At 42.6% G+C, this 24,278-nt stretch overlaps 2 protein-coding genes across 2 annotated transcripts; one reads left to right on the top strand and one right to left on the bottom strand.

Moving 5' to 3' along the window:
- The first annotated feature begins 488 nt into the window (after positions 1-488).
- LOC115142733 (zinc finger protein 493-like) lies at positions 489-4,838 on the top strand. Its single transcript, XM_065001625.1, is given in 3 exon segments — positions 489-1,801; positions 1,929-4,318; positions 4,321-4,838. Coding segments are annotated over 3 exon segments (2,628 nt in total). The 5' UTR covers positions 489-1,593; the 3' UTR covers positions 4,351-4,838.
- A 1,731-nt stretch (positions 4,839-6,569) lies between these two features.
- LOC115142732 (hyaluronidase-2-like) lies at positions 6,570-19,457 on the bottom strand. The gene is made up of 4 exons (XM_029682404.2): positions 19,179-19,457; positions 14,873-15,842; positions 9,404-9,493; positions 6,570-8,775 (listed from the first exon to the last, which is right to left on the bottom strand). The coding sequence occupies exons 2-4, from the start codon at positions 15,824-15,826 to the stop codon at positions 8,383-8,385; spliced, it is 1,437 nt and encodes a 478-aa protein (XP_029538264.1). The 5' UTR covers positions 15,827-15,842; positions 19,179-19,457; the 3' UTR covers positions 6,570-8,382.
- Between the last annotated feature and the right edge of the window lie 4,821 nt (positions 19,458-24,278).

Genomic DNA, 24,278 nt, shown 5'->3' with positions numbered 1-24,278 from the left:
TTGAATGAATAGGTGTTCTAAGACTTTTTCCCGGTCGTGTATACCAAAATATGATTACGTTCTGATCATTTGAAAATGTATTCACATGACTTGATTCAAGAAATGTGTAATAAAATAATAATGAAACAGTAATCCCATGCGTCTAAAGTAAACTAAATATAGTACAATATCAAAAACGCACAGTGTAGACAAACGTGTCCCAAAGATTTTGAACAGCACTGATCCTGCTGTTTGCAGAAGCAGATACATAAAGTGTGTTTCGAATAAATAATTCCGAAAAGGAATTATTATTCTGCGTTTTTTTCGTTCCAAATTAATTCAAGGTACATTTAAAAAAGATATCAAATTAATATAGGTGAGTAACTGTTATCAAATAATTAGTTAATTATTAACAATGACATCTACGAAATCTAGTGACGAGAACGTTATTTTATATCGATCAAGTCCAGCAATTACACTGTTGTTTCTAATCGAACACATTTGTGGGCTGCACGACAACATGGCGGGGTAGCTACTGCAGATAGCAAACGGAGTGATTCGATGTTGTTTTAGGTTTGTATCTGGTAAATTAGTGAAATTATTAGCTATCGTGCGCTCAGGCTCTCTGCGGAAGTTTGGTATTTTAATAGATAGTCACTTACCTTGAAAGTAGTCTAGTTGGATTGAAAACTGAAACAATGGTTCGTTTTTTTAAAGCCAACATCCGCGAAGTTTAGCCACAGCTAGTTAACCTAGATAACAATCCAAATAACATGTAAGTTAAGTCAAACCAAATAATGTAGTTAATTTGGCCATGATAACATTTGAGATCTAGCCGGACGACACACACTACAATATTTCCCGCTGCTCTGTCGTTCGTTAACTAGCTACGACAAGTACATTCATTTCCAATGGAACGCTGCGATTGCCTTGCGAACGTATACATCAAATTGTATGCGTTGACGGCTTGACAGACATGGTAGTAGTAGAAGGTGAATGTTAAACTTTTGCTGAACACATATCCAGATGATGCTGTGTACAATTTTGCACAATAACACTGTCGGTATGATCGAGGCGACACGCTGTCATTGCGCTAAATGGTATGGATATGGATATGTGTGCGCAACAAAAGTTCAACACTCCACTGCTACCATTTCTGTCAAGCCGTCTATGCATACAATTTGATGTATACGTTCGATAAATCCAACATTTGTACCAGGTACCAAAACGAAAATTGCTGTTGGTGTGATCGTGTTGTTCAACATTCATTTCCAATGGAATGCTGCGTTGCAGAGGCAGTTGCAGTTTGTTCTGTGTGGTGCATACAAGTTGGATTTATCAAAAGTATGCGTAGACTGCTTTACAGAAACGGTAGTAGAAGGTGAATGTTGAACTTTTGTTGCACACATATCCAGATGAGGTGGTGTATCATTTTGCATGTGGACGCTCTAGGTGTTCTCGAGGCGTAGCGTTTGGCTGGAGCAAGGAGTCCGAGTAGCCAGGCAATTTGAGGTCCCCGAACACTTGCATTCAGCTTTATCTAACATCTTTAAAGAGATAGTTGTTTGTAGAATTATCTTGTGTGTGTATGTGCGCTCAGGATAAGACGATAACATGGAGTCCATTGATTTGGAGAGGGAGGACCCTCCTAGCTCACTATCTGGATATGCCAATGGCGAAATCATGACCTTGGAGATCTCAGACGTCTCTCCAGACTTGCTTGTTCTCGAGGTAAAGGACAGCAATCTACCTGAAAATATCCATGGCAGCCTGGACATGGAGATGAATGCTGACTTTCATGAGGATGATGATGATGGGCATGGTAAGAGAAGACAGCAAGGCTATTGGGTTGTGGGTTGCGATATAACTGGGTTATTAACTGTTCTAGAAATACATACAAGGTCAAAAGCATTTAAACGTTGTCCTTGTTGCTTCTGTCTTTTGTTAAGGTTTTGCAAATGTGGAACTCCAGTTCTTTCCCTGTGATGCTTGCGAAGCCTCCTTCACTAGCGAACCGGAGCTGGAGCAGCACTTGATAAGCTCTCACTCAATATGTGATGTAGCAAGTGAGAGAGGAAGACAGAAGGCCAAGTCAATGGAAACAGAAGGTGTCTCACCCCTGCACACCTGCATGACTTGTGGGAAGGTGTTCAAATATCTAACTTCATTCCGAAAACATGAGGAAACTCATATCAAAGCCCTGTACACCTGCAAGACTTGTGGGAAGGAGTTTAAATACCCAACTTCGTTTACAAAGCACCAGGACACTCACGTTGTACCAAGAACGAGAGGAAGAAGAAAGGGTAAGTCGATCAAAGCAGTTGGCCTAAGTGTCAATAAGAAAATGAAAGGCTTTCACACCTGCAAGCACTGTGGTAAGGAGTTCAAATACGTAACTTCTTTCATAAAGCACGAGAAGACTCACAGGATCACGAGAACCAAAAGAAGCCACAAAAAACAGAGGAAACTTTCAACTTCCAAGATTATTATGCGTCTTCAAGGCAATAGGAAAGATGCCACAGAAACTCATGTAAGGGCCAACAAGAAAAACAGGAAGAACAGTGAAGATACTAATGATCAGGATGCATGTATTTTAATATCTTCTGCTGAGCAGCAAACGCCTGACACGAAACGTTCTCCTCCATTTCCTTGTCTGGACTGTGGGAAGATTTTTAAGTTTTTCAAATCTTACCAAAAACACCAGAAAAGACATGCTTGGGCACAGGGCAAAAGTGAAGGAGTGCCTCCTAAACAGAAGCACGGACCAGAAGCGAAAGAAAATATTAGATGTCCGGTTTGTGGTAGAGCATTCAACAAGCAAACAACTCGCAACAAGCACCAGAACATTTATCATCTGAAAAATAACTTGCACAAAAACACAAATGCATTAACGTGCTGTGAATGTGACCGCCATTTTGAAAAGGCAGATCTTTTCCAAAAGCACAAGTGCTTCCACCTGCGTAAGCATGTAAAGGCTTTCATAGAGGCAGGTAGGGTGAGCCAAGATGGGGATGTTTTCTATTGTCAACTCTGTGTCCTACAGCTCACCAGTGGACTGGAGTTTGAGAATCATGCCAGGGACATACACCCAGACCAGTACCGCAAAATCCTTAAAGCGGTTGGCAATATCATTAAAGACACCTTGAAAGGCTTGCAGACACGAAGGGTTGACAATCAGTCAACAAGTCAGGAGGAACCTGAAATAAACATAAACAGTGTAGGAGAGACGGAGGAGGATGGATCGAGACAATTCATTTGCAAGAATTGTGGGGAATATTTCCTATATCGTGTTTCGTTTACATTTTGCGGGAAGTGTTTAAAGGATCGCAAAGACCGCAGGAAAGCATACAAGGTGTACCACTGCGAGGAATGTGGCCAACACTTTGGCCGAAAGGATCACCTGAAGCGCCACAGCTATTCTCATTCTGGCAGTTCCTTTGTCTGTTCTGATTGTGGTGTTAAATTCAGGGATCCGGGAGAGTTGCGTACACATGAAAAGACTCATCAGGTGAGAAACCATGCCTGCCAGCAGTGTGGGAAGCGGTTTGAACAGGAAGAGGAACTGATGTTGCATCGTGAAGTTGCTCACCCAGAACCAGGCGGTTATACATGCCACCGGTGCGGCAAGACATTTAGTACAGTGAAAAATCTGGGAAAACACAGAATGATCCATTCGAATAAAACTCCCCATGTCTGTTCAAATTGCGGTACGAAGTTCAAGAGGCGCGAGCACCTGAGGCGGCATGAGAGCCTGCACACCAACGAGAAACCTCATCTTTGTCATTGTTGTGGTGATACATTCGGGCGGAAGGAGGACCTTAACACCCACCTCGGTAAAATGCACATCATATCAAGACATTTTCTTTGTAAAGCTTGTGGTACAAGTTTCAAGGACCGTAACGCTCTCAGGAGACATAGGTATCACGCTCACACTAAGGCTGGCAAGGTGTTCCAATGTGAGGCGTGTGGCCTAAGCTTCGGTCGGGCGGATCATCTGAAGCGCCACAAGCACACACATTCCACTGAACGACCCTTCTCATGCTCAATGTGTTACAAAGTATTCCACCGGGCAGACAACCTCAAGAAGCATGAAAGAAATCACAGGAACAAGTGGTTGGAATACCTGAACACTCACCGCCACAAAATGCCCAAGCAGGAGAGCAGATTTTCTGAGAGCTCCAAGTGGAAACTGCGTCGATCTGAAGCATCGGCCCTACTAAAGCTTATCCAGAGTCACTCCAAGCAGCAGCAACATATCTGCTACGTTTGTAAAAAGACTTTCAGGGGAATTTACTATCTAAAGAGGCACCGTCTACTAAACTGCTGTGTACAAAGAAATAAAATGGATTCATTCCGGTATGGGACTGTTAAATAACCTACTTTGGGGTTGATAATCTGACTGATTTTAGAAGTGAAACTTCCATTTTATTTTGTAGAACTCGTTGGTGTGTTTTTGTATACAGTGAGCTGTAGAGCTGGGACGATAAACTGAAAATGATCGACACCGATCGCTTATCGCAGGGATTGAGCTGATATCGTTCATTAAGATAAGTATCCTATACTAGAGAAATGTGACGTTTGAAATGAAATACGTTTGCTAATATGGGTGATTATTAAGGGGACAATTGATGGTTACAACCATCAAACTAGGAGAAGTAGTACTAAACAATCTTTTTTTTTTTAACGGTGGTGCACAGAAACTTGTCGTGCAATTTTTTTATCGTTATTGCATCAATTCAGGCAATTAATCATGATATGGATTTTTTTTGGTCCATTATCGTCCAGCTCTAGTGAGCTATGGCTTGCTGTATCTTGTATTGTCATGCATTTTCACAATGAAAATTATAACATCAAAATGATTTATTTTGTCTTGTTTCCTGTATCATATACACCCCCCATTCATATCTCCAAATATCCTTCAACATACTGGTATTGTTATAGTAGCAGTTAGGAAGCTTGCATGCATACTTTGTAGTATAGTTCTTACTCTTTACTCTTTTGTATTACTTTGAAAGTGAACAATGAATCACATGTCAATTACATGCAAACAAAGATGGTGTAATAAAGAGGAATCACTTTCCTTTCTGTTCCAAAGTGTCCACATGGTGGAGATCACAGAACATTTTTGTGGCCCAGGCTTCTATATTAAGGAAAGATTAGACTAGGATGGTTTTGTGTTCAACCCTTACCATCCACAGATCTGGCATGTCACAGTCTTTGTTTTTCCCCTCTTAAAACAACTGGTACAAGGGCACAGAAAATGTCCCCAAAAAGTAAGGATACATATTTTCCTGTGAATGTACACATTGTATATTCCGGGAATAAAGATCCTGTGAAAAGCCTAAGATTTAAATGGCTTTAATTACAATATGTTGCCACTATGACATGTTTTTATTTAATGTTTGATAAAAAAATAAATAATAATAATAGCAGTCTTGCAAGCATTCATATACTGAAGAAAAATATAAATGCAAATATTAAAAAGATTTTACTGAGTTACAGTTAATTTGAGGAAATCGGTCAATTGAAATAAATTCATTAGGCCCTAATCTATGGATTTCACATGACTGGGCAGGGGCGCAGCCAGACCCAGCCAATCAGAATCAGCTTTTCCACACAAAAGGGCTTTATTACAGACAAATACTCCTCAGCACCCCTCAGACGATCCCGCAGGTGAAGAAGTTGGATGTGGAGGTCCTGGGCTGGCGAATTTGACTTACTGCCAAATTCAATAAAATGTTGGAGGTAGCTTATGGTAGAGACATGACCATACAATTCTCTGGCAACAGCTTGTGGACATTCCTGCAGTCAGCATGCCAACTGCACGCTCCCTCAACTTGAGACATCTGTGGCATTGTGTTGTGTGACAACTGCATATTTTAAAGTGGCCTTTTGTCCCCAGCACAAGGTGCACCTGTGTAATGATCATGCTGTCTAATCAGCTTCTTGATATGCCACACCTGTCAGGTGGATGGATAATCTTGGTAAAGGAGAAATGTTCACTAACAAGGATGTAAACCAATTTGTGCATATGGAACATTTCTGGGATTTTTTCTTTCAGCTCATGAAACATGGGACCAACAAGTTACATTTATAGTTTTGTTCAGAGTATAATCTATTGATTCATGGAATTCACATCTTGTCCACACATTCCCTTCAATATTCCAATTGTACACACATCAATGGTATTACATGTGCCAAAACATTGGATCAACTTTTACGGGGGGGGGGGGTCCCTAAAGAAGCAGAGGCTCAGTCTGGTTTTAGTTATAAAACAAGGCTCACTCTGTCCTCTCAGCCCAATATTGCTTTTTGGAAGAAAGAAAAAAAATCGAGAGGAAAAAAAGGAAGGTAAAAAGGCACAGAGGGGAGGAGCTCAAGGATCAGCTACCAAGTGGCAAAGGCCCTCGCATGATAACATCACAATGTTATAGTTGTTTTTATGATATGGTAAAATCCTACAAAAACTCAATTTAGTTCTCTATACTGATCATTCATGGGTCACAAACATTTGAAACAGCTCACCCTGCAACACGTGGCAAGTGATTAAACTGACTCACCATGATGTAAATAATGACAGAACAGCATCATTTCAAATTCATTGAGAACCTTTTTATATTTCAAGTTTAATGTAAATAACTACTAATTACATCCAATCCACATGTGACAGTAAATGAGAAGCATGTTTGGGACATAAATAAGAGCAGTGAAGATGACCAACACAGAGCCCCCTGGAGGTCTGACTGTGGTCCCCTGAAAAAGCACCCCGGGGGTCATGTCTAGATGGGATACAGCTTGTGAAATTGATGTCAAAGTAGATTTTTTGTGCATTTCAGCAAACCCACCTATTTCTCCTAACCTGCTATGTAAGTTATCCTAAACCTGTTACAAAAAGTAAATTGACAAAAGCTGTATTCCTTCTAGATAAAAACCACGCACGAGAGGCCAGAGCCATTTTCAAAGGAATTTTGGTTTCAGGCAACAGAAGGAAGAATAGAGTAGAAACAAATGGCAAAATGAGCAAAACAGTGCTTTCAGTTTTGGTTTGCAACCCTCACAGACCCTCAAATAACATCTACAAAAGATAGATGGTAGAGGCACCAGAATAAGGATGACAGACATGTTAGGCCAAACACACTTTTCGAAAAGGCACTTCACACTGGCATACCGTGTCATCTGTGCCGATGTCTGTTCACAAATGTCAAAGAACAGGTTGGCTAAAAATATGAATTGAAAATGATTAGATGAGTCTTTCTTGCTAATGTGATTAAAATGTTGCAAAAGCAGTGCGTGTGACACAGAAAGACAAGCTATATAGATTAAAGGAATTATTTGCCACAATGCTAAGCCTCACTGAAGCTCATGAATATTCGAGAGTCAGTTCCAAATATTCCAGTTATTTTCCCCCACAACATTAGACTTTAAAAAAAAATAAGGCTGTAGAAAAAGAGTGTTACAAAAAGATCTACTTTTTTTTAAAGATTGCGTTTTTCCTTGTCCTATCTGCAGTTCTGCTAGATCAGAGCTGGGTGAAGGTATAGCCGTCTAGCCGAGAGGTAGGACTATCCAAGCACAGCGCCGGTCTCTTTGGACAAAAGCTTCACAGTGGAACAGTCTCCGTCGAAAAGTAGCATTCTTGTTGTATGGTGCGTTAGGTTCTGTTGAGGTTTCTCAATTCCCTCAGTTCCACATAAGGCGAGAGAGAGAGGAACATTCTAACAAACTAGTCTCACTAGTCGTAACCTTACTAGTTTTTATAATTTTTTTATTTAACTAGGCAAGTCAGTTAAGAACAAATTCTTATTTTCAATGACGGCCTAGGAACAGTAGGTTAACTGCCTTGTTCAGGGGCAGAACGACGGCTTTGAACCTTTTACCTTTACCTAGTTCGGGGAGTCGATCTAGAAACCTTTAGGATACCTGCCGCCCGTAGTAACCTTACAACATCTAAATGAAACACTTCACACAGACACACTCAATATACAGCTGAGGTCACCATTCATACACATTACAGACATCTTAGTTCTAGTTCTGGCTGCTAGCTCTAGATGTCTTCCAGCTCTGGTGAAGGGAAGGATAGACCAGTCCAGCATATACCTTCCTTTCTACCTCACAGCACTCAATAAAAACATCAAGTCAAAAATGGAAGGCCTATTGTTTTCCCACTTCACATGCTGTCCCTTTAGCTTGCGTGGGTAACTGAAGGATACTGAGGAGCATCTTCAGTCCCCTCCTTCACCCTGTTGACAGATGACACTCATGTCCTCTTCTCCATATGGATCAGTCCCACAGAGCAGCTAGAGCCCATCCCCTACCAGGAATCCCCGAGGCCCAACAGAGGCCAGGACCAAGGCGTGGTTGTTTCCCCCCATATTGCACGTAGTCAGCTCCTGCTCGCCTCCCTCAGTGGAGCAGAGTGAGAAGCCCCAGAGGGAGCAACAGGGTCAGCACAGACCAGACTCCCCAGACAGGGGCGGCAGCACTCTTCCCCAGCTCTCTCTGGGCACAGCCCTCGCCCTTGTACCCGCTGTAACACTGGCACTGGAAGTGTTGCCTGTACCTAGCCAGCTCCCCCTGATCTAGCTGACCGGTCACCTTCAGCCTGCCCCCCTGGACGCTGATGCTGTGGGTGACGGGGTTGAGGTGCAGGTAGGCGTCAGTGTCTGAGAGTGTGCGGAGGCAGCGGCCATGGGAGGTGCACAGCTGCTGGCTGCACAATTCTGCTGCCGTAGAGACGTTAAGCAGGTACCGTCCAAGCGGACCGCGTAGGTAGTCATTCAGACTGGAGCAGCTGGCCTGAGGGAGGAGAGCGAGAGAGTGAAACACGGGTGCAGACTCAGAATGGACAAACACATGTTAACATTTAAATTGTGGATAGACGGACAGGATATAGTTGTTCCAGAGGGGAACACCAGGGGTGTATTCATTAGTCAGATTCCGTTGTCTGTTGCAAAACGTTTTACAATGGAAATCGTTGACTCCGAACAGAAAACGTTTTGCAACAAAAACCTGATTCTATTGAAAAAAATACATGTAGGTCCCTCCCAGTTTCGTTCTGTTTTCGCTGTTGGCTTCAGTTTGGTTCCTGCGACTAATGAATACACCCCAGACTGATGACTCAAAATCATCTATGAATTGTCAAATAGGGGTGTGTCCCAAATGGAACCCTATTTCCCTACAGGGCGTTGGTCAAAAAGTAGTGCACTATGTAGGAAATAGGGTGTCATTTGGGAAGCACACCAAATGGTATCATTCATAGATAATGAATAGTTTGAGTCACTTTATAAGGAATAGGACATTTTCAGGGAGAACACTCACATTGCTGCTGCTGTAGGTACGTTACAGAGGCGAACACCAGATTGATGACAAACTAGACTATGGATAATCTATTCGTGATCAAAATAGCTCGAAGGAGAACACTCACTTTGCTGCTGGCGTAGGTATGATCTCCCCAGACGATGACCCCAGCTGCTCCCAGGGCTACACTCTCCCCAATGGTGGACACCAGGTCTGTCTGCAGAAACACACACACACACTCAGTCCGGCAGCACATTATGAACACACTGGCCACGTTTGAGATCGACTACATTGCAGCCAGCGACCACAGACTGACAGATCTACAAATCATAAATGAGTGGTCATTCATAACGTAAGGTGATTTGTAGTTCAGTCAGTGGCTGACCACTATGACGTTGAACGTAAATCAATCTGAAACACACACCCTGCCCTCTATGAACAGGAACATGTCATCATTTAGTTAACACTGACCAGCTGAGCTCACCCACGCCCTTTACAGTTCACATCTGCGTCCCAAATGGCACTCCCATTCCCTTCAAAGTGCACTACTTTTGACCCATAGAGCAGGTCGGCAGGTAGCCTAGTGGTTAGAGAGTTGGGCCAGTAACCGAAAGGTTGCTGGAGCGAATCCCCGAGCTGACAAGGTAAATATCTGTCGTTCTGCCCCGGAACAAGGCAGTCATTGTAAATAAGTATTTGTTCTTAACGGACTTGCCTAGTTAAATAAAAAAGAGCTCTGGTCAATAGTAGTGCACTATCTAAGGAATAGGGTGCCATATGAGACGCATTCCCATTATACTCAACATTCTGAATCATCCAATCTATTCTCAAGAAACCCTGATTTAAAACAGACACCAGATGCGTCACTCTCCCACACACATTCTTTCGCGCCGACACACTCGTTCAACATGGAGAGATCTAGGGCAATTATATCATGGAGTCGTCAGTTCAGACACACTCTAACGAAGAAATTAAGCATGGAGTCGATAGGCCTGTAGGCTAACCATGACGCCTCATTCATTGAGAATATTCCCGACACGCAAAAAAAACGTCTCGGTCAGTCTCCCATCCAGTGTGTCTGTGTGAAGAGTGGTCCAGTGGGAAAGTAAACACTGACGCCCCGGCTGCCTGACAGCACCCCATTCATCCAGTCAGATAGACACACTAGTACCAACCTCTCCAACATCACCACCAGACACAAAAATTGCCAAAAGACTCCAGCCACCTGAGACATGGACTGTTCTCCTTAGCCCGGCAGGCGGTGCCGGTGCATCAAGGGTCAAACCAACAGACTCCTAAACAGCTTCCATCTCCTGGCCATAACACTGTTGAATGGCTAACAACTACTGCTCCCCCTCATACCTACGCTGCTGCTGCTAAAATTATTATTGATTTGATTTATTACTACCACTACGCTGTTGTTCATCAATTGCCATTAGTATCTATGTATCCTGCTACTGGTCACTATTACTCCTGTTTACATGTATATACAATATATACACAGTGTACAAAACATTAGGAGCATGACAGACTGACCAGGTGAAAGCTATGATCCCTTATGTCACTTGTTAAATCCACTTCAAATCAGTGTAGTTGAAGAAGGATTTTTAAGCCTTGAGGCAATTGAGACATGGACTGTGTATGTGTGCCATTCAGAGGGTGAATGGGCAAAAAAAAAAAAATGGAACGGCCTTTGAACGGGGTATTGTAGTAGGTGCATGGCGCAACGGTTTGAGTGTGGCATGAACTGCAACGCTGCTGGGTTTTTCACGCTCAACAGTTTCCTGTGTGTATCAAGAATGGTCCACTACTCAAAGGACATCCAGCCAACTTGACACAACTGTGGGAAGCGTTGGAGTCAACATGGGCCAGCATCCCTGTGGAGCGCTTGACACCTTGTAGAGTCCATGCCTGACGAATTGAGGCTGTTGAGGGCAAAAGACGATGCAACTCAATATTAGGAAAGTGTTTTTAACGTTTTCAGTGTATAAACCTGCTACCAGTCATTTTCAGTTCTGTTTACATGTACAGTATAACAGCTAACAACTATAAATGTCTAGAAGCCTATCAATTCATTTGTGACTCTAGTTTGGGTAAGAATCAGTTGCTTGAGACAGTATTTTGTGCGCCGCTATGTGCATGCACACCCGCTATCTGCACGTGTGTGTTATTGGAAAGTTGGCGATGGGTAATGATATTTGGAGTAGAAACCGCAGACAGACAGACATATGTAGGTTTCTGGGGAAACACAGGCGACTCTGTTGCTGGACACGAGTGTGTGAGTTCTATATTTAGCACCTGACATATTATGTAAGCCATGGGCTTTAAAAAAAAGAGAAAAAAAAGGAGAGCGGCACATTCTAGGAGCGCAGCTGCAGTCATTTATAACCAACGTTTCGACGGGGTATAAAGCCTTTAACACTGTATGTGGTCTTAAATGTAAATGTCTTGACATCTCACAGGGAGGCTCCTCTCATCAACCCTGTTTAAAAACCGGAGAGCATTTTGATGATGGATCGTTAGATTTTTAGGCCCTGTCAAGAGTAACACAGTGCTTTGCAAGACCAGAAGGAACCGGTCTGTGATTATCCACATCGCTCAGAAAGACCGCACACTGATGCTCTTGTGGAAACGTGATTGGCTGCATCTACACAGGCAGCCGTATTCTGATCTCTCTCCCCCCCCCCCCCCCCCCACACTTCTTATTTTATTTTTTATTTCACCTTTATTTAACCAGGTAGGCTAGTTGAGAACAAGTTCTCATTTGAAACTGCGACCTGGCCAAGATAAAGCATAGCAGTGTGAACAGACAACAACACAGAGTTACACATGGAATAAATAATAAACAAGTCAATAACATAGTAGAAAAAAAATAATCTATATACATTGTGTGCAAAAGGCATGAGGAGGTAGGCAATAAATAGGCCATGGGAGTGAATAATTACAATTTAGCAGATTAACACTGGAGTGATAAATGATCAGATGAACATGTGCAGGTAGAGATACTGGTGTGCAAAAGAGCAGAAAAGTAAATAAAATAAAAACAGTATGGGGATGAGGTAGGTAAATTGGGTGGGTTTTATACAGATGGACTATGTACAGCTGCAGCGATCGGTTAGCTGCTCAGATAGCAGATGTTTAAAGTTGGTGAGGGAGATAAAAGTCTCCAACTTCAGAGATTTTTGCAATTTGTTCCAGTCGCAGGCAGCAGAGAACTGGAATGAAAGGCGGCCAAATTAGGTTTTGGCTTTAGGGATGATCAGTGAGATACACCTGCTGGAGCGTGTGCTACGGGTGGGTGATGCCATCGTGACCAGTGAACTGAGATAAGGCAGAGCTTTACCTAGCATAGACTTGTAGATGACCTGGAGCCAGTGGGTCTGGCGACGAACATGTAGCGAGGGCCAGCCGACTAGAGCATACAGGTCGCAGTGGTGGGTGGTATAAGGTGCTTTAGTAACAAAACGGATGGCACTATGATAAACTGCATCCAGTTTGCTGAGTAGAGTATTGGAAGCCATTTTGTAGATGACATCGCTGAAGTCGAGGATCGGTAGGATAGTCAGTTTTACTAGGGTATGTTTTGCGGCGTGAGTGAAGGAGGCTTTGTTGCGAAATAGAAAGCCGACTCTAGATTTGATTTTGGATTGGAGATGTTTGATATGAGTCTGCGAACAGTTGAAAAGCATGCATTTGGTTTTACTAAGCGTTTAAGAGCAGTTGGAGGCCACGGAAGGAGTGTTGTATGGCATTGAAGCTCGTTTGGAGGTTAGATAGCACAGTGTCCAAGGAAGGGCGAGAAGTATACAGAATGGTGTCGTCTGCGTAGAGGTGGATCAGGGAATCGCCCGCAGCAAGAGCAACATCATTGATATATACAGAGAAAAGACTGCATGGCTGCGTTTATACACTTCTGATATTTTTTTCACTAATTGGTCTTTTGACCAATCACATCTGATCTTTCCACATCCAATCTTTTTCTGAGCTGATCTGATTGGTCAAGACCAATTAGTGAAAAAAATATCAGAATTGTGTAAACGCAGCCATGCAGTCACACACACACTCACTAAACTAAGAAAATGCATTGAGGTGCAGAAGACCAGAGATGGCTTTTAAGTGCATCTTTTTATTGACGAAGAAAGCGGACTCGAACAGGCTGGAAAAAGATGGCGGAAGCGGACGATGAAGTGGATTCTGAATCTAACGGCGGTAAAATCAAGGAGAATTGGAGTATTGTCCAAAAGAATGGAAAACGGAGCAAAGTAATGTACAGTGATGAGAATGTCCGTTCGTATCTTGTAGGAGCACGGTTTGTTAATGAGGAGCAGTTGAGCAGAGTACCAATCTTGAAGAAACCATTTGAGCTATCCAAACTGGTGGAGAGAGTGATGGGTAAAGTGAAGGCTGTGAGGTTCACGAGAGGCAGGCTTGTTTAGATTTTTTGTGCTTCTGCGGATCAGAAAGGAACGTTCGTTGCACCTCACCCGATTTGATAAGTTGGAAGTGTCCCTTCGGAACAGGGCACCCCTTAAGGGGGCTATAGCTGGCGTCTCGTGGGGTTATATTCCTGGAGTGCTTGATGCACGTCGGATGAATCGTGTGGTGAATGGTGAAAAAATTAGTCTATATGGCAGTTACATTATATGGAGTTTCTCCCTGCAGTTGGGATATACAAACTACAGTCAGTCAGAGCATTTATCCCAAGACCAATGCAGTGTGTTCATTGTAAAGCTTTTGGACATGTTTCAAGTTTTTGCAGAAGGGAGAAGCCCGGAATGTCCAAGTTGTGGAAAAGATCATATTGTGCTTTTTAAAAGTGAGGAAATGTGACATGTTGCAATTGTGGTGGGAACCATGAAGCTACATATTTCGATTGCCTGACAAGGGTAAAAGAGAATGAGGTGTCCAAATGCAGGGCTGTCCAGAGCATGTCATATGCAGCAGCTGTTAATGGTTGAGGGTTTGAATGGTGCTCCTGAAGAGTTCATGGTGGTGGATAGGCCTTCAATGCAGGCTGCAGGGGTTGCCTTTCACCAACAGGACCCAGATATTTTAAAGGTTAAGAAGGTGGATTTTATGGCCTTTATCGCTATGGTATTAATGGCACTGCCAAGGTGGAGAGAAGGTCCAGGAAGATAGATATTGTGGATGCGGTGGAGTTCCATGGAATTTTGGCACAAGCCGTACCACCCTCTCAGGCCCTAGAACCCGAGAAGGAAGATATGGACATTTTAAAGAAGGAAGAAGTGGGAGTTTTGTTTATGTCAATTTACTATTTTTGGGGGGGTGGATTAAGTTAGGGAAACTATCACATATGGATTTTCTTTGTACCTCGTTTTTGTTTTCAACCTGTCCAGTTGGTTGCGGCAATATACCTTTTTGGGTTGTAGTCCGCCATAAAACCCACAGAAGAATAAACTGAGAAAAGCAGCTATAGTAACAGTCCGCTGAGAATGTCAAAAGCTACTGTGCGCCTGGCTGACTTCTTACTGGAATAACAATAACAGTGATATCAGGTTTCTGCACAGCACAAGCTACTGTTGTGGTGAGTAGCCTAATATCTATAGGTAAAGAATTAGACGACGTCGGCCCTCACCTCAGTCAGCGGAGTCAGCTCATTGGCATACGTAGGCCGGGTGTAGACGAAAACGGGCCGTGCAACCCCGTCGCCCGCCGAAGCCAGCCGCATCCCCTCCTTCACCCGGTTCCGGACAAACTGACGCCCGAACGTGGTGGAGCGCAGCACCGTGCCCATGTAGACGGAAGGGAACAGAGCCGTGCTCTCAGTCCACAGCCAGGTGAGCTGGTCATTACGGGTCACATCCACATCAGGGCAGCGGCCTGTGTAGTTCTTCAGGCCGCTCCGGTAGTCGTGGTTGTAGCAGTCTGGGAACAGGTAGAACCCCCACAGTTGGTTAGGCCGCAGGCTCTTGGCCAGCCTGAGGGTCTCCAGCATGAACTTTCGGGCCGACAGCTCAAACTCCTGTTGAGCCACTTTCCCCACTCGCTCCGGGGGCCAATCCGGGTTTTTCTTGGCCACTAGTTTCCGGGATTGGTCCCGGTACACGTTCTTGACGTCCCAGTTGCGGATCCACAGCGGACGCCACTCCTCCCAATCAATTACGGCGAGGCCTTTGGCGTTTGGTTCGCGTATGTATTTGTGCACACCTTCGGGCATCTTCTCCTGGTGCTGCGTGAGACTGGCGGCCTGAGGGATTCCACCGTTCACTGCGGTGCCGTCACGCTCATAATACGGGTACAGCCCTAACCGGTCCTTATAGAAGATGGTGAGGTTCTGTCTGACGAAGCCTTCGTTGGGCGAAGCTACGATCTGGAACTGCTCCAGCGGGAAATGCACACCGTGCCGGGGGCCACAGTCCTCCGTTGGGGCATTCCAGGCGAGGAGCAAAGGCTTCTGGGAGAACAGAGGCCATCTAGTGGGCTTCAGCTCTTCAGCTCGGAGGACATTCCTGGGAACGAGCAGAGCCAGGAGCAGCAGCCAGGGAAGCTGGCCAGTCAGGGCCAGGAGAGTGTGAAGCGCTAACCCCATGACCACCTTCTCTGCCCTGGAAGAGAGACACAATGACAATGCAGATCTTTAAAAACACAGCCAACGGAGTCAGTCTCTCCAGTTAGTTTCTCTGAATAGACTATATAAATTTGGCCTTGATCCAAAGTAAGCTATTGCTGAATGAAAGGGTATGTTTAGTTACTGTATACTGTCTCTTAGGTGCCCTCACAAAAACAATTTCTCACCGTGTTGTGTAATAATTACCATTGAGCAAGAGTGGGTGTGTTATCGACAGCAAATCTTTCACACACTGATTGGCACACATATACTGGAAATTACCATCCAACATGACAGGGTATAATAACATGTAAGATAGAGGGACATTTAAAATTACATTTTGGTACTCTACTAACATTGATTGATTAAAGGTAATGTAAGCCTTAGGGCTGACCCCAATTAGTCGTTAGGCTGTTGGTCGACCAAGATTGTTTTAGTCGAGGTGTAACAAATATATATACACACAGTACCAGTCAAAGGTCTGGACACACCTACTCATTCAAGTGTTTTTCTTTAGTTTTACTACTTTCTACATTGTAGAATAATAGTGAAGACATCAAAACTATGAAATAACACATATGGAAACATGTAGTAACCAAAACAAAGAGTTTCGACAGGGTATAAAGCCTTCTTCAAAGTAGCAACCCTTTGCCTTTGACAGTTTTGCGCACTTGGCTTTCTCTCAACCAGCTTCATGAGGTAGTCACCTGGAATGCATTTCAATTAACAGGTGTGACTTGTTAATTTGTGGAATTTTTTCCTTAATGCGTTTGAGCCAATCAGTTGTGTTATGACAGGGTAGGGGGGTATACAGTAGGTAGCCCTATTTGGTAAAATATCCAAGTCCATATTATGGCAAGAACAGCTCAAATAAGCAAAGAGAAACAACAGTCCATCATTACTTTAAGACATGAAGGTCAGTCAATCCTGAACATTTCAAGAACTTTGAACATTTCTTCAAGTGCAGTCGCAAAAACCACCAAGCACTATGATGAAACTGGCTCTCATGAGGACCGCCACAGGAAAAGAAGACCCAGAGTTACCTCTGCTGCAGAGGACAAGTTCATTAGTTACCAGCCTCAGAAATTGCAGCCTAAATAGATGCTTCAGAGTTCAGACATCTCCACATTAACTGTTCAGAGGAGACTACATGAATCAGGCCTTCATGGTCAAATTGCTGCATAGAAACCACTACTAAAGGACACCAATTAGAAGAAGAGACTTGCTTGGGTCAAGAGACACGAGCAATGGACATTAGACCGATGGAAATCTGTCCTTTAATCTGATGAGTCCAAATTTGAGATTTTTGGTTCTAACCGTGAAAGGGATAAATGTAATGCTCTGATCCAATGGAAACATCATAAAATAAGTCTACCTGATTACTTCTCATCAGTGCTGGACTTGGACTGAAATAGGTTCCAGTTGTCATTTGGGGTACTGGTACTGTTTATACTTAGATTGTATGAGCTCTACAATACTTTTGAGCTAATAAGAGGAACAGGAACTCAAGCAGGAGAAAATTTGCAGTGCCGGTACTCAGCTCCGGTTAGCTCCTGCCCAAGTCAAGCACTGATTCTTATCCCTTGTGAAAATAGCCTACAGCTTTGTCTGTCACGAGCTCACTGCCGCTGGAAACGGAGGGCCCAGAATATTTTATACAATGTTTCAAGTTTGCTAGCACAAGTTTCGTGCCTGACCCAAGTTAATACAATGTTTCAGGTATGCTGCAGACAGGCCATGTGTAGCCAATGTGATGTATAGGATATTTATTATTAGGATATATATATATTTTCTACCTGAAGGCTGCAATGTTTTTATTTGTTGGCTTTATTTAGGCTATTTTTACATAGTTGGCAATGGAAGTAACTTTTTAGGTTAGTATCATTTTCATTTAGATAGAATTTTGATGAACCACATTACAATGATTTTGAGATATGGAGATGTAATTAAATTAAACTGTTTCACGAAAAGGTTGCCGCCTCATGTAGCCTATCATCAGCAACTTCAGGAGAGTAATGGCAGTCTGCAAAAGCCAGGAGGAAGTTGGGTCAGGTTAAGTTTTTTATTTAGGTTATCTGGATCTCTGGCACCCTCTTAAGGAATTGGTCTTATTCATCAAATGGTCATCTTAAAGCATCAGACAAGCTCAATGCATTTCATTTATTTTATTGAAACACATAGGTTCTGTCTATATGGAAAAATACACGTTAAAAATATTTATTATAGACGACTTTCAGTCCAACAATATATTTTTTTTGGGGGGGGGGGGGGGGGGCCCTAGTAGGTCTACAGTAAAATGACTCAAATAAACACATAGGCAAAGAGACAGACACAAAACTGACTGACAATGCATGGGGATATTATATATCTTATTTCTGTCCATGTAGACAAATACTGATGACTGCATTTGACCTTGCCTGGCAATCAGACTGATACCTTTGGTTCACAGTCAGATTAATTCCGTACATTTGTTTGGAAAATTGCCTCCTACAAGCCAAAATGGATGATAAAATGATATTTTAACTTACCATACCGGTTGTCCAGTGCGGTTGTCCCTTTTGCAGGTAGGAATGTAAGACAATATATACACACAGGAAAGTATAATTAAATAAACGTTTAAGTGCCTTTAGTGTGCTCAGAGTTCTAACACATGAAGCATGCACATAACCATTTTATTGGCATGTATGCATGCTTTTTTTTGTTGTCTTGTGAGCATGATTCCGGTGATCGAACTCTGGATGCACTACAAACGCTTTGAAAAGTTGGTAATTATACTTTCATATGGCTATATTGTCTCACATTCCTACCTGAAAACCCAGCCACATGGAAAACCGGTAAAGTCAAAAAATATAATTGTATTCAACACTGTCTTGTAGGCCTAGAGGTCGCGAGAGGAAACTTTTATGATCCAAACGCTCATTTCTGCCGGACGTAGAACTGAATGCAATTCAAGTTTTTGGTGTCAATGTCTGCTGCCTTTGACACGATCCGAATAGAACAATACACTCAAATGTAAAACCAAACCAGCTCGCCAGTTAACCACAATGTGATTTGTCTGAATAATTATCATTAAACGAATACGCTTGTGAAGTAATTAACGTTAACGTTATATGAATACGACATTTACCACAAACGCATTCGAGCACACGTTGTAGCGGTAAACGCCGACAAAAGTTAGCAAGAGCTAGTTTCACAGTCCTGCGTTTACGTATTACTACATTGTAGCCAAACACAATATAACGTTACAGTGTATGATACAGTTTACGAACTGGGCAATAATATCACACTACTCGCTCGAAATGTAGCCATACTTAGTTGACCAAGTGATTCTGACCTGTAGCACTCGACTCTCTCAGGTCCCAGGACACCGGTTTATTCCACTCGTGTGGTTTCAAACAAAAAACGAGATAGACGACTCTGCCGAGTTCCTGGTAAACATATCATTCTGATGGAAATGTTCCAGCAGTTTTCTTGCTGACAACATATTATATTTCGTGCAAAATCCTATGTGGCCTACGTCACTAAATGTTCGGCTATGAGCCCAGTTCCAACTTCCAAGTAGATAAAGTATTCCGAGGTGCTACGAGTTCAGCACTGCTCGTTCTATTCTACGGGAAATGGGCGATACGTTTCGAAATTGACGTCAATGTTTAGGCTACTTTGTCTTACTGATCAATAAAACATCTATGTCAGTGGTCTAATGAATGGGGGGTGAAATGTGTATGTTAAAGCAATACTAATGTCTTTCTGTGGCGTTTTTGGTTTGATATTTGCTTCCGATTACACCCCTTACATTTCAATAGTGGTTTAGTCTTCCAATTTCGCTGAGGAAGGGATATTACTGGCACTGCTTGAGTTGAACTACTGTACAACGACTACTAGCTGGCCTAATAATACCAGCATCACATTACAGTAGTGTGGATGTCCACTCTAAACGAGCATATAAACATTATTGGCGGTAGATGGCTTGTTAGTCTGTGTGTGTGTTATAATTCAATCACAATATTGTAGGCCTTACTGATAATTTTCTGGGAGGGAACTGAAAAGCTATGTGATCATAGCTACCCGTTCCAACTTGTCAGGAAACTAACTGCAATAAAGCTTGCAGCAATAAAGCGTACAGCTGTGTAACGACATCCTTTCATCCACGGTTCAACCCCTAGAAGAAAGTAGGATGTCAGCTGCCTTTGAGTTTGCTGTGGACATAGCTGCTGTTCCTGAAAGAGTTGGAACCACTGACTCTGTGCTGACTCACCTGGCGGATTAAAAACAACGTAGATTGGGAAATTTCTCCCATGGGTGCTGACCAAGCATATCAAAACCTAAAGCAGGAAATTCTGTCTCTCTTTCTCACTCTCTGTTTGCTTCTTCACAGATGTCATTTCAGGATTTGATTTGATTTGATTTATAGGGAACGCAGAAGACCAGACCATTTTAAGTGATCTGTGTTACCTAAAGGTATCTTAAACAGGGCTTGCTTTACATCAGTGCCATGTGTATCTGTCTGCACTGACCGTCCATGGTTGAAAGCCTTGCTCTTTGCTCCTCTCTAAGCCCTGTGGAGTGAGCAGTAATTGGGGCGAAAGTTTGGAGTTGCTACTAACACACCTGGAGTTAACCTACAGTAGTAGTAAAGTCACTACAGTAGAGAGGGACTACGTTATTGCTGCTTTCATTTAGCAAAATGCAATCAGTGCTATAGTATGCCACCCACAGCTAGACAGCTATTGACACAGATGTGTGCCACAGGAGGTTGGTGACACCTTAATTGGGGAGAATGGACACTCACTAACGGACACTCACTAACTCTGACACAACACACACACACACACATTAAACATATATGAAAAAGCTGAAAACACTTGTTAGAGGAAATTGTCATATTATCTAATTAAAATTACTTTACACATTGAGGCCTGTGTGTGGTATTGTTAAAAAGGTATTAACGTGATGTGCCTCCTGTCATAGCAGATAACACTCACTGTGTCTGAAATACAGCTGTTAACCATGCTGGGGTAACTGATTCAAGCAGTAGAGTACATTATTTTTTATAATAATTTGATAAGTAATACATTCAGAGAAAGAAATAGAGTTAAAAAAATAAGAATGCAGACAAATATGTGCTACAAATATGTGACCCTGTAATCAGTTGTTGAATGAATCTGTCTCCCACTTACCCAACAGAGGCTACAGTCCTTTTCCTCTGAAATCTACCGAAGAGGTCTGGATGTGGAGTATAGACCAGTTGCTCTCCTCCTTATAACATTGGTTTAAGTGTCTTGGGTCCCCCTGCGTTGAAAGTCCTTTGAATGGGCCAGTAGGTCAGGCAGAGGTACAATGCCTCTCTCTCTCTCTCTCTCTCTGTTAGAAAAAACAGCCTTACATCTTATTTCAACCTTTGGCAGACCCCACCTCTGTCCCTCCCCCATAACCCTGACAACCTGACCCCAGGCTCATGAATTCAATAAAATATACCACTCTCACCAGGGGCTCAAACAAACCAAGAGGCACTCCTCTCACGCTCACAAGTAAATTCAGATTTTTCCTTTCCTTTAGGAGTAGACTGACAGGTTGTTGGACTAGGTATTGGACTAGGTATACATTCTATGAAGCATAGAGCTACTTATTTTACAAGACAAATCATTACAAGACAATCCTCAAAGGCACAAACCCTACAAAAATCCTGTTTGTGTGTGTTTGTGCATTAAGGTACATGGCTTTGAAGCCAGGGGTTTTCTTTGTTTTTGTCACTGATCAGCTGACTGCAGGACGACCCCAAGCATCTCCCATTGTCCAGCTATTGTCTAGATCTGGGTATAGAGTTCAGTCTGACCCGTCGGGGGAAGGGTACGTCTGAGGTCCACACACACACACACAAAAATAACATTTTGGGCTAGCATGAAGGGTATTCGGCAGCAGAAAATTGTTTTCAATTTTATCAGCAGTAGACATTTTGTGGAAAGTACATTCAAATGATCATGTATGTGCATTCTGTTCTTTGCGTTGGGTATTTTGGGTGACTATTGACACATAAGGCCTCTATGGTAGGAACATTGCCACTTTGTGCTGCAATGTGTTGAGCCCTATATAATAGTCACTTTCTCATTGAGTGATAGACCCTGTCCTCGGTGTGTCCCTATATACTGTAGGCAGAAACAAAAGCTGCTTTTATACGCTGGGCATAAGCAACAGTTCCTAGGCCATAGGTCAAAGCCAGCTTGCGAATAATCATTAGTGCCAGTTAGTGAGGGTGAGATGGGTTATGGTAAAAATAGGGTACTACTCAAGGTATTAACTATGTTAATTATTATCATCAAGTTCAGATTTTCAACAGGTTGTTCAGTCTGAACTTTATGTGGGTTTTAGCAGTAGCTTTGTACTAGTCTTGCACTACTAGACATCACACCATATTCTAGTTAGTTTCTATGGATACATTTAGAACGACTGGAGTCAAGACTGCCTTGTTACAGACAGACGTTCACTGCTGGTGATGCTAGTAATTATCCCTTTCTCTGCCGTCACCATATTTAGCATTACAGAACCATAGGATAGAACTGGGAAGAGCCTCTGGATGTCTCCAATCAACATAGTTTGCATTCCACTTTGGCAAAATGTAATAGTTTTGAATTCCACCCCTGAAGAAGTAAACTGAGACGAGATGGGGCCAGTTCAAAGACTCCTGTCCATCTGTCCTGCGCGGGGAATTTGACCTTTGACCAATTGGCTCTATATCCCCATAACACCACAGCCCTGTGAGGACATAATAGATTGAGGTAGAGGAAAATGGCTCCTTGAATCCTTGTCTTTTCAAATGGCTCCTTGTCTTTCTTTGGCTTTCGTTTGCTTTAATATCCTTGCATTTCCTGATGTGTTTACATTCGTTTACAGTTCGGTTGGCTCCAGTCCCACCCACAAAATGTGTCATGGTAATTCACTAAATGCAACATGACATAAAATTCAGTGGAATGACAACTACAAAACTTTCTGAACGGAGTGTCTCGCTATCTGACAGCCAGAAAGAAAGAAAATATGATTCCCTTCTCAGAAGTGTGATTCTAGAAGTACTTCTTCTTTCCCTGAACTGAAAGAAAAATGTCCTCTAGGGGAAATTGACATGAGTTATTTTCCCTGGTTGACACAGACATGCTCAGGAAAGTGATATCACAACTTAAACCTTCTACCTGCCTTTTTGATCATATCCCCACCACCTTCTTCAAAACAGTTTTTAATTGCATAATTAAAGAAGTGCAAAGCCATTCTTATTCACTCTCTGTTCACAGGCCCTTTCCCCACTGCACTAAAAACTGCTATGGTGAAACCCCTTCTGAAGAAATTAAATCTAGATTATTTAGCTCAGCTCTCTTTCGGGAAATCAACCCCCAAAAAACAGCAAATGTATATCTTTTTTTATTCCAATCTGGTTTTCGGTGCCCACCTCAGCACAGATAGCCTTAGTTAAAGTGGTAAATTATATTAGAGCCAACAAACATGTCAAACCGCTCTCTGTCCTTCTACTGTTGAATTTAACTCACACTGGTGACCAATGATGTCCTTCTGGAAAGACTGTAGAGGTGGGTTGGCCTCTCTGGTCCAGTTCTAAATGGGTTTAGGACCTATTTAAACGGTTGATCGTTTTTTTTAGTACTGTTCAGTTGACATATGTTACCCCTTGGCAGCATTATCAGAAAGTACGGCATTGATTTTCACTGCTGCGCAGACGATACACAACTTTACATTTCTGTGTCACCAGAGGATTTTAGCTCCGCAGATAAATGATTAGACTGTATTAGTGATTTAAATACTTTAATACTTGTGATGGCTCACAACTTCCTCAAGCTAAATCAAGACAAGACAGTGGTACTTATTATTGGAGCCAAAGCACAGAGGGAGAATCTGGCCACACATCTGAATTCACAAGTAATAAATATAAAACACCAGGAAATAAACCTAGTTGTCATTTTAGATACTGAACTCAATTTCAAATCACACGCTAGGAATGTGACACGGTGTGGCTGTTTCTATCTCAGGCTGATACAGTGAAACTCATCCATGCTTTAAATTATAAGCAGGCTTGACTACTGTAATGATCTCCTGTCTGGCCTACCCAAGAAAGCCATTGGTCAACTGAAAAACATACAGAATGCTGCAGCACGGGTATTGACCAAGACCAGACGGAGAGCACACTTTACACTGGGTTTAAAGTCTCTGCACTGACGGTCTGTGAGTTTTCGAATTCATTTTAAGATTATTTGTTTTTAAATCAATCCACGATTGGCTTTGCTTGTCCTTAGGGTACTTTTTTAGTCTCAGTTTTTATCGTTATTCTTTTTGTTTTATCCTCTTGTGTTTGTTATGTAGTAAATACTTCTGTTTTTATTTTCATAGTATATTTATGTTTTTTTCCTGTGAAGCGCATTGTGTTGCATTCATGTCT

The sequence above is a fragment of the Oncorhynchus nerka genome, linkage group LG15 (genome assembly GCF_034236695.1).
Source record: "Oncorhynchus nerka isolate Pitt River linkage group LG15, Oner_Uvic_2.0, whole genome shotgun sequence".
Classification (NCBI taxonomy): Eukaryota; Metazoa; Chordata; class Actinopteri; order Salmoniformes; family Salmonidae; genus Oncorhynchus; species Oncorhynchus nerka.
Note: the sequence above shows the minus strand (reverse complement) of the source record. Positions and strands in the feature narration are given on the sequence as shown.

Bases quoted from the DNA above. Each gene is read 5' to 3' on its own strand.
- LOC115142732 (XM_029682404.2), bottom strand. From the start codon at position 15,826: ATGGGGTTAGCGCTTCACACTCTCCTGGCCCTGACTGGCCAGCTTCCC. The intron at 9,494-14,872 runs GTGAGGGCCGAC...GTGTTTCTGCAG, and splicing joins AGCTGACTCCGCTGACTGAG to ACAGACCTGGTGTCCACCAT. The intron at 8,776-9,403 runs GTGAGTGTTCTC...CTCCTCCCTCAG, and splicing joins ATACCTACGCCAGCAGCAAA to GCCAGCTGCTCCAGTCTGAA.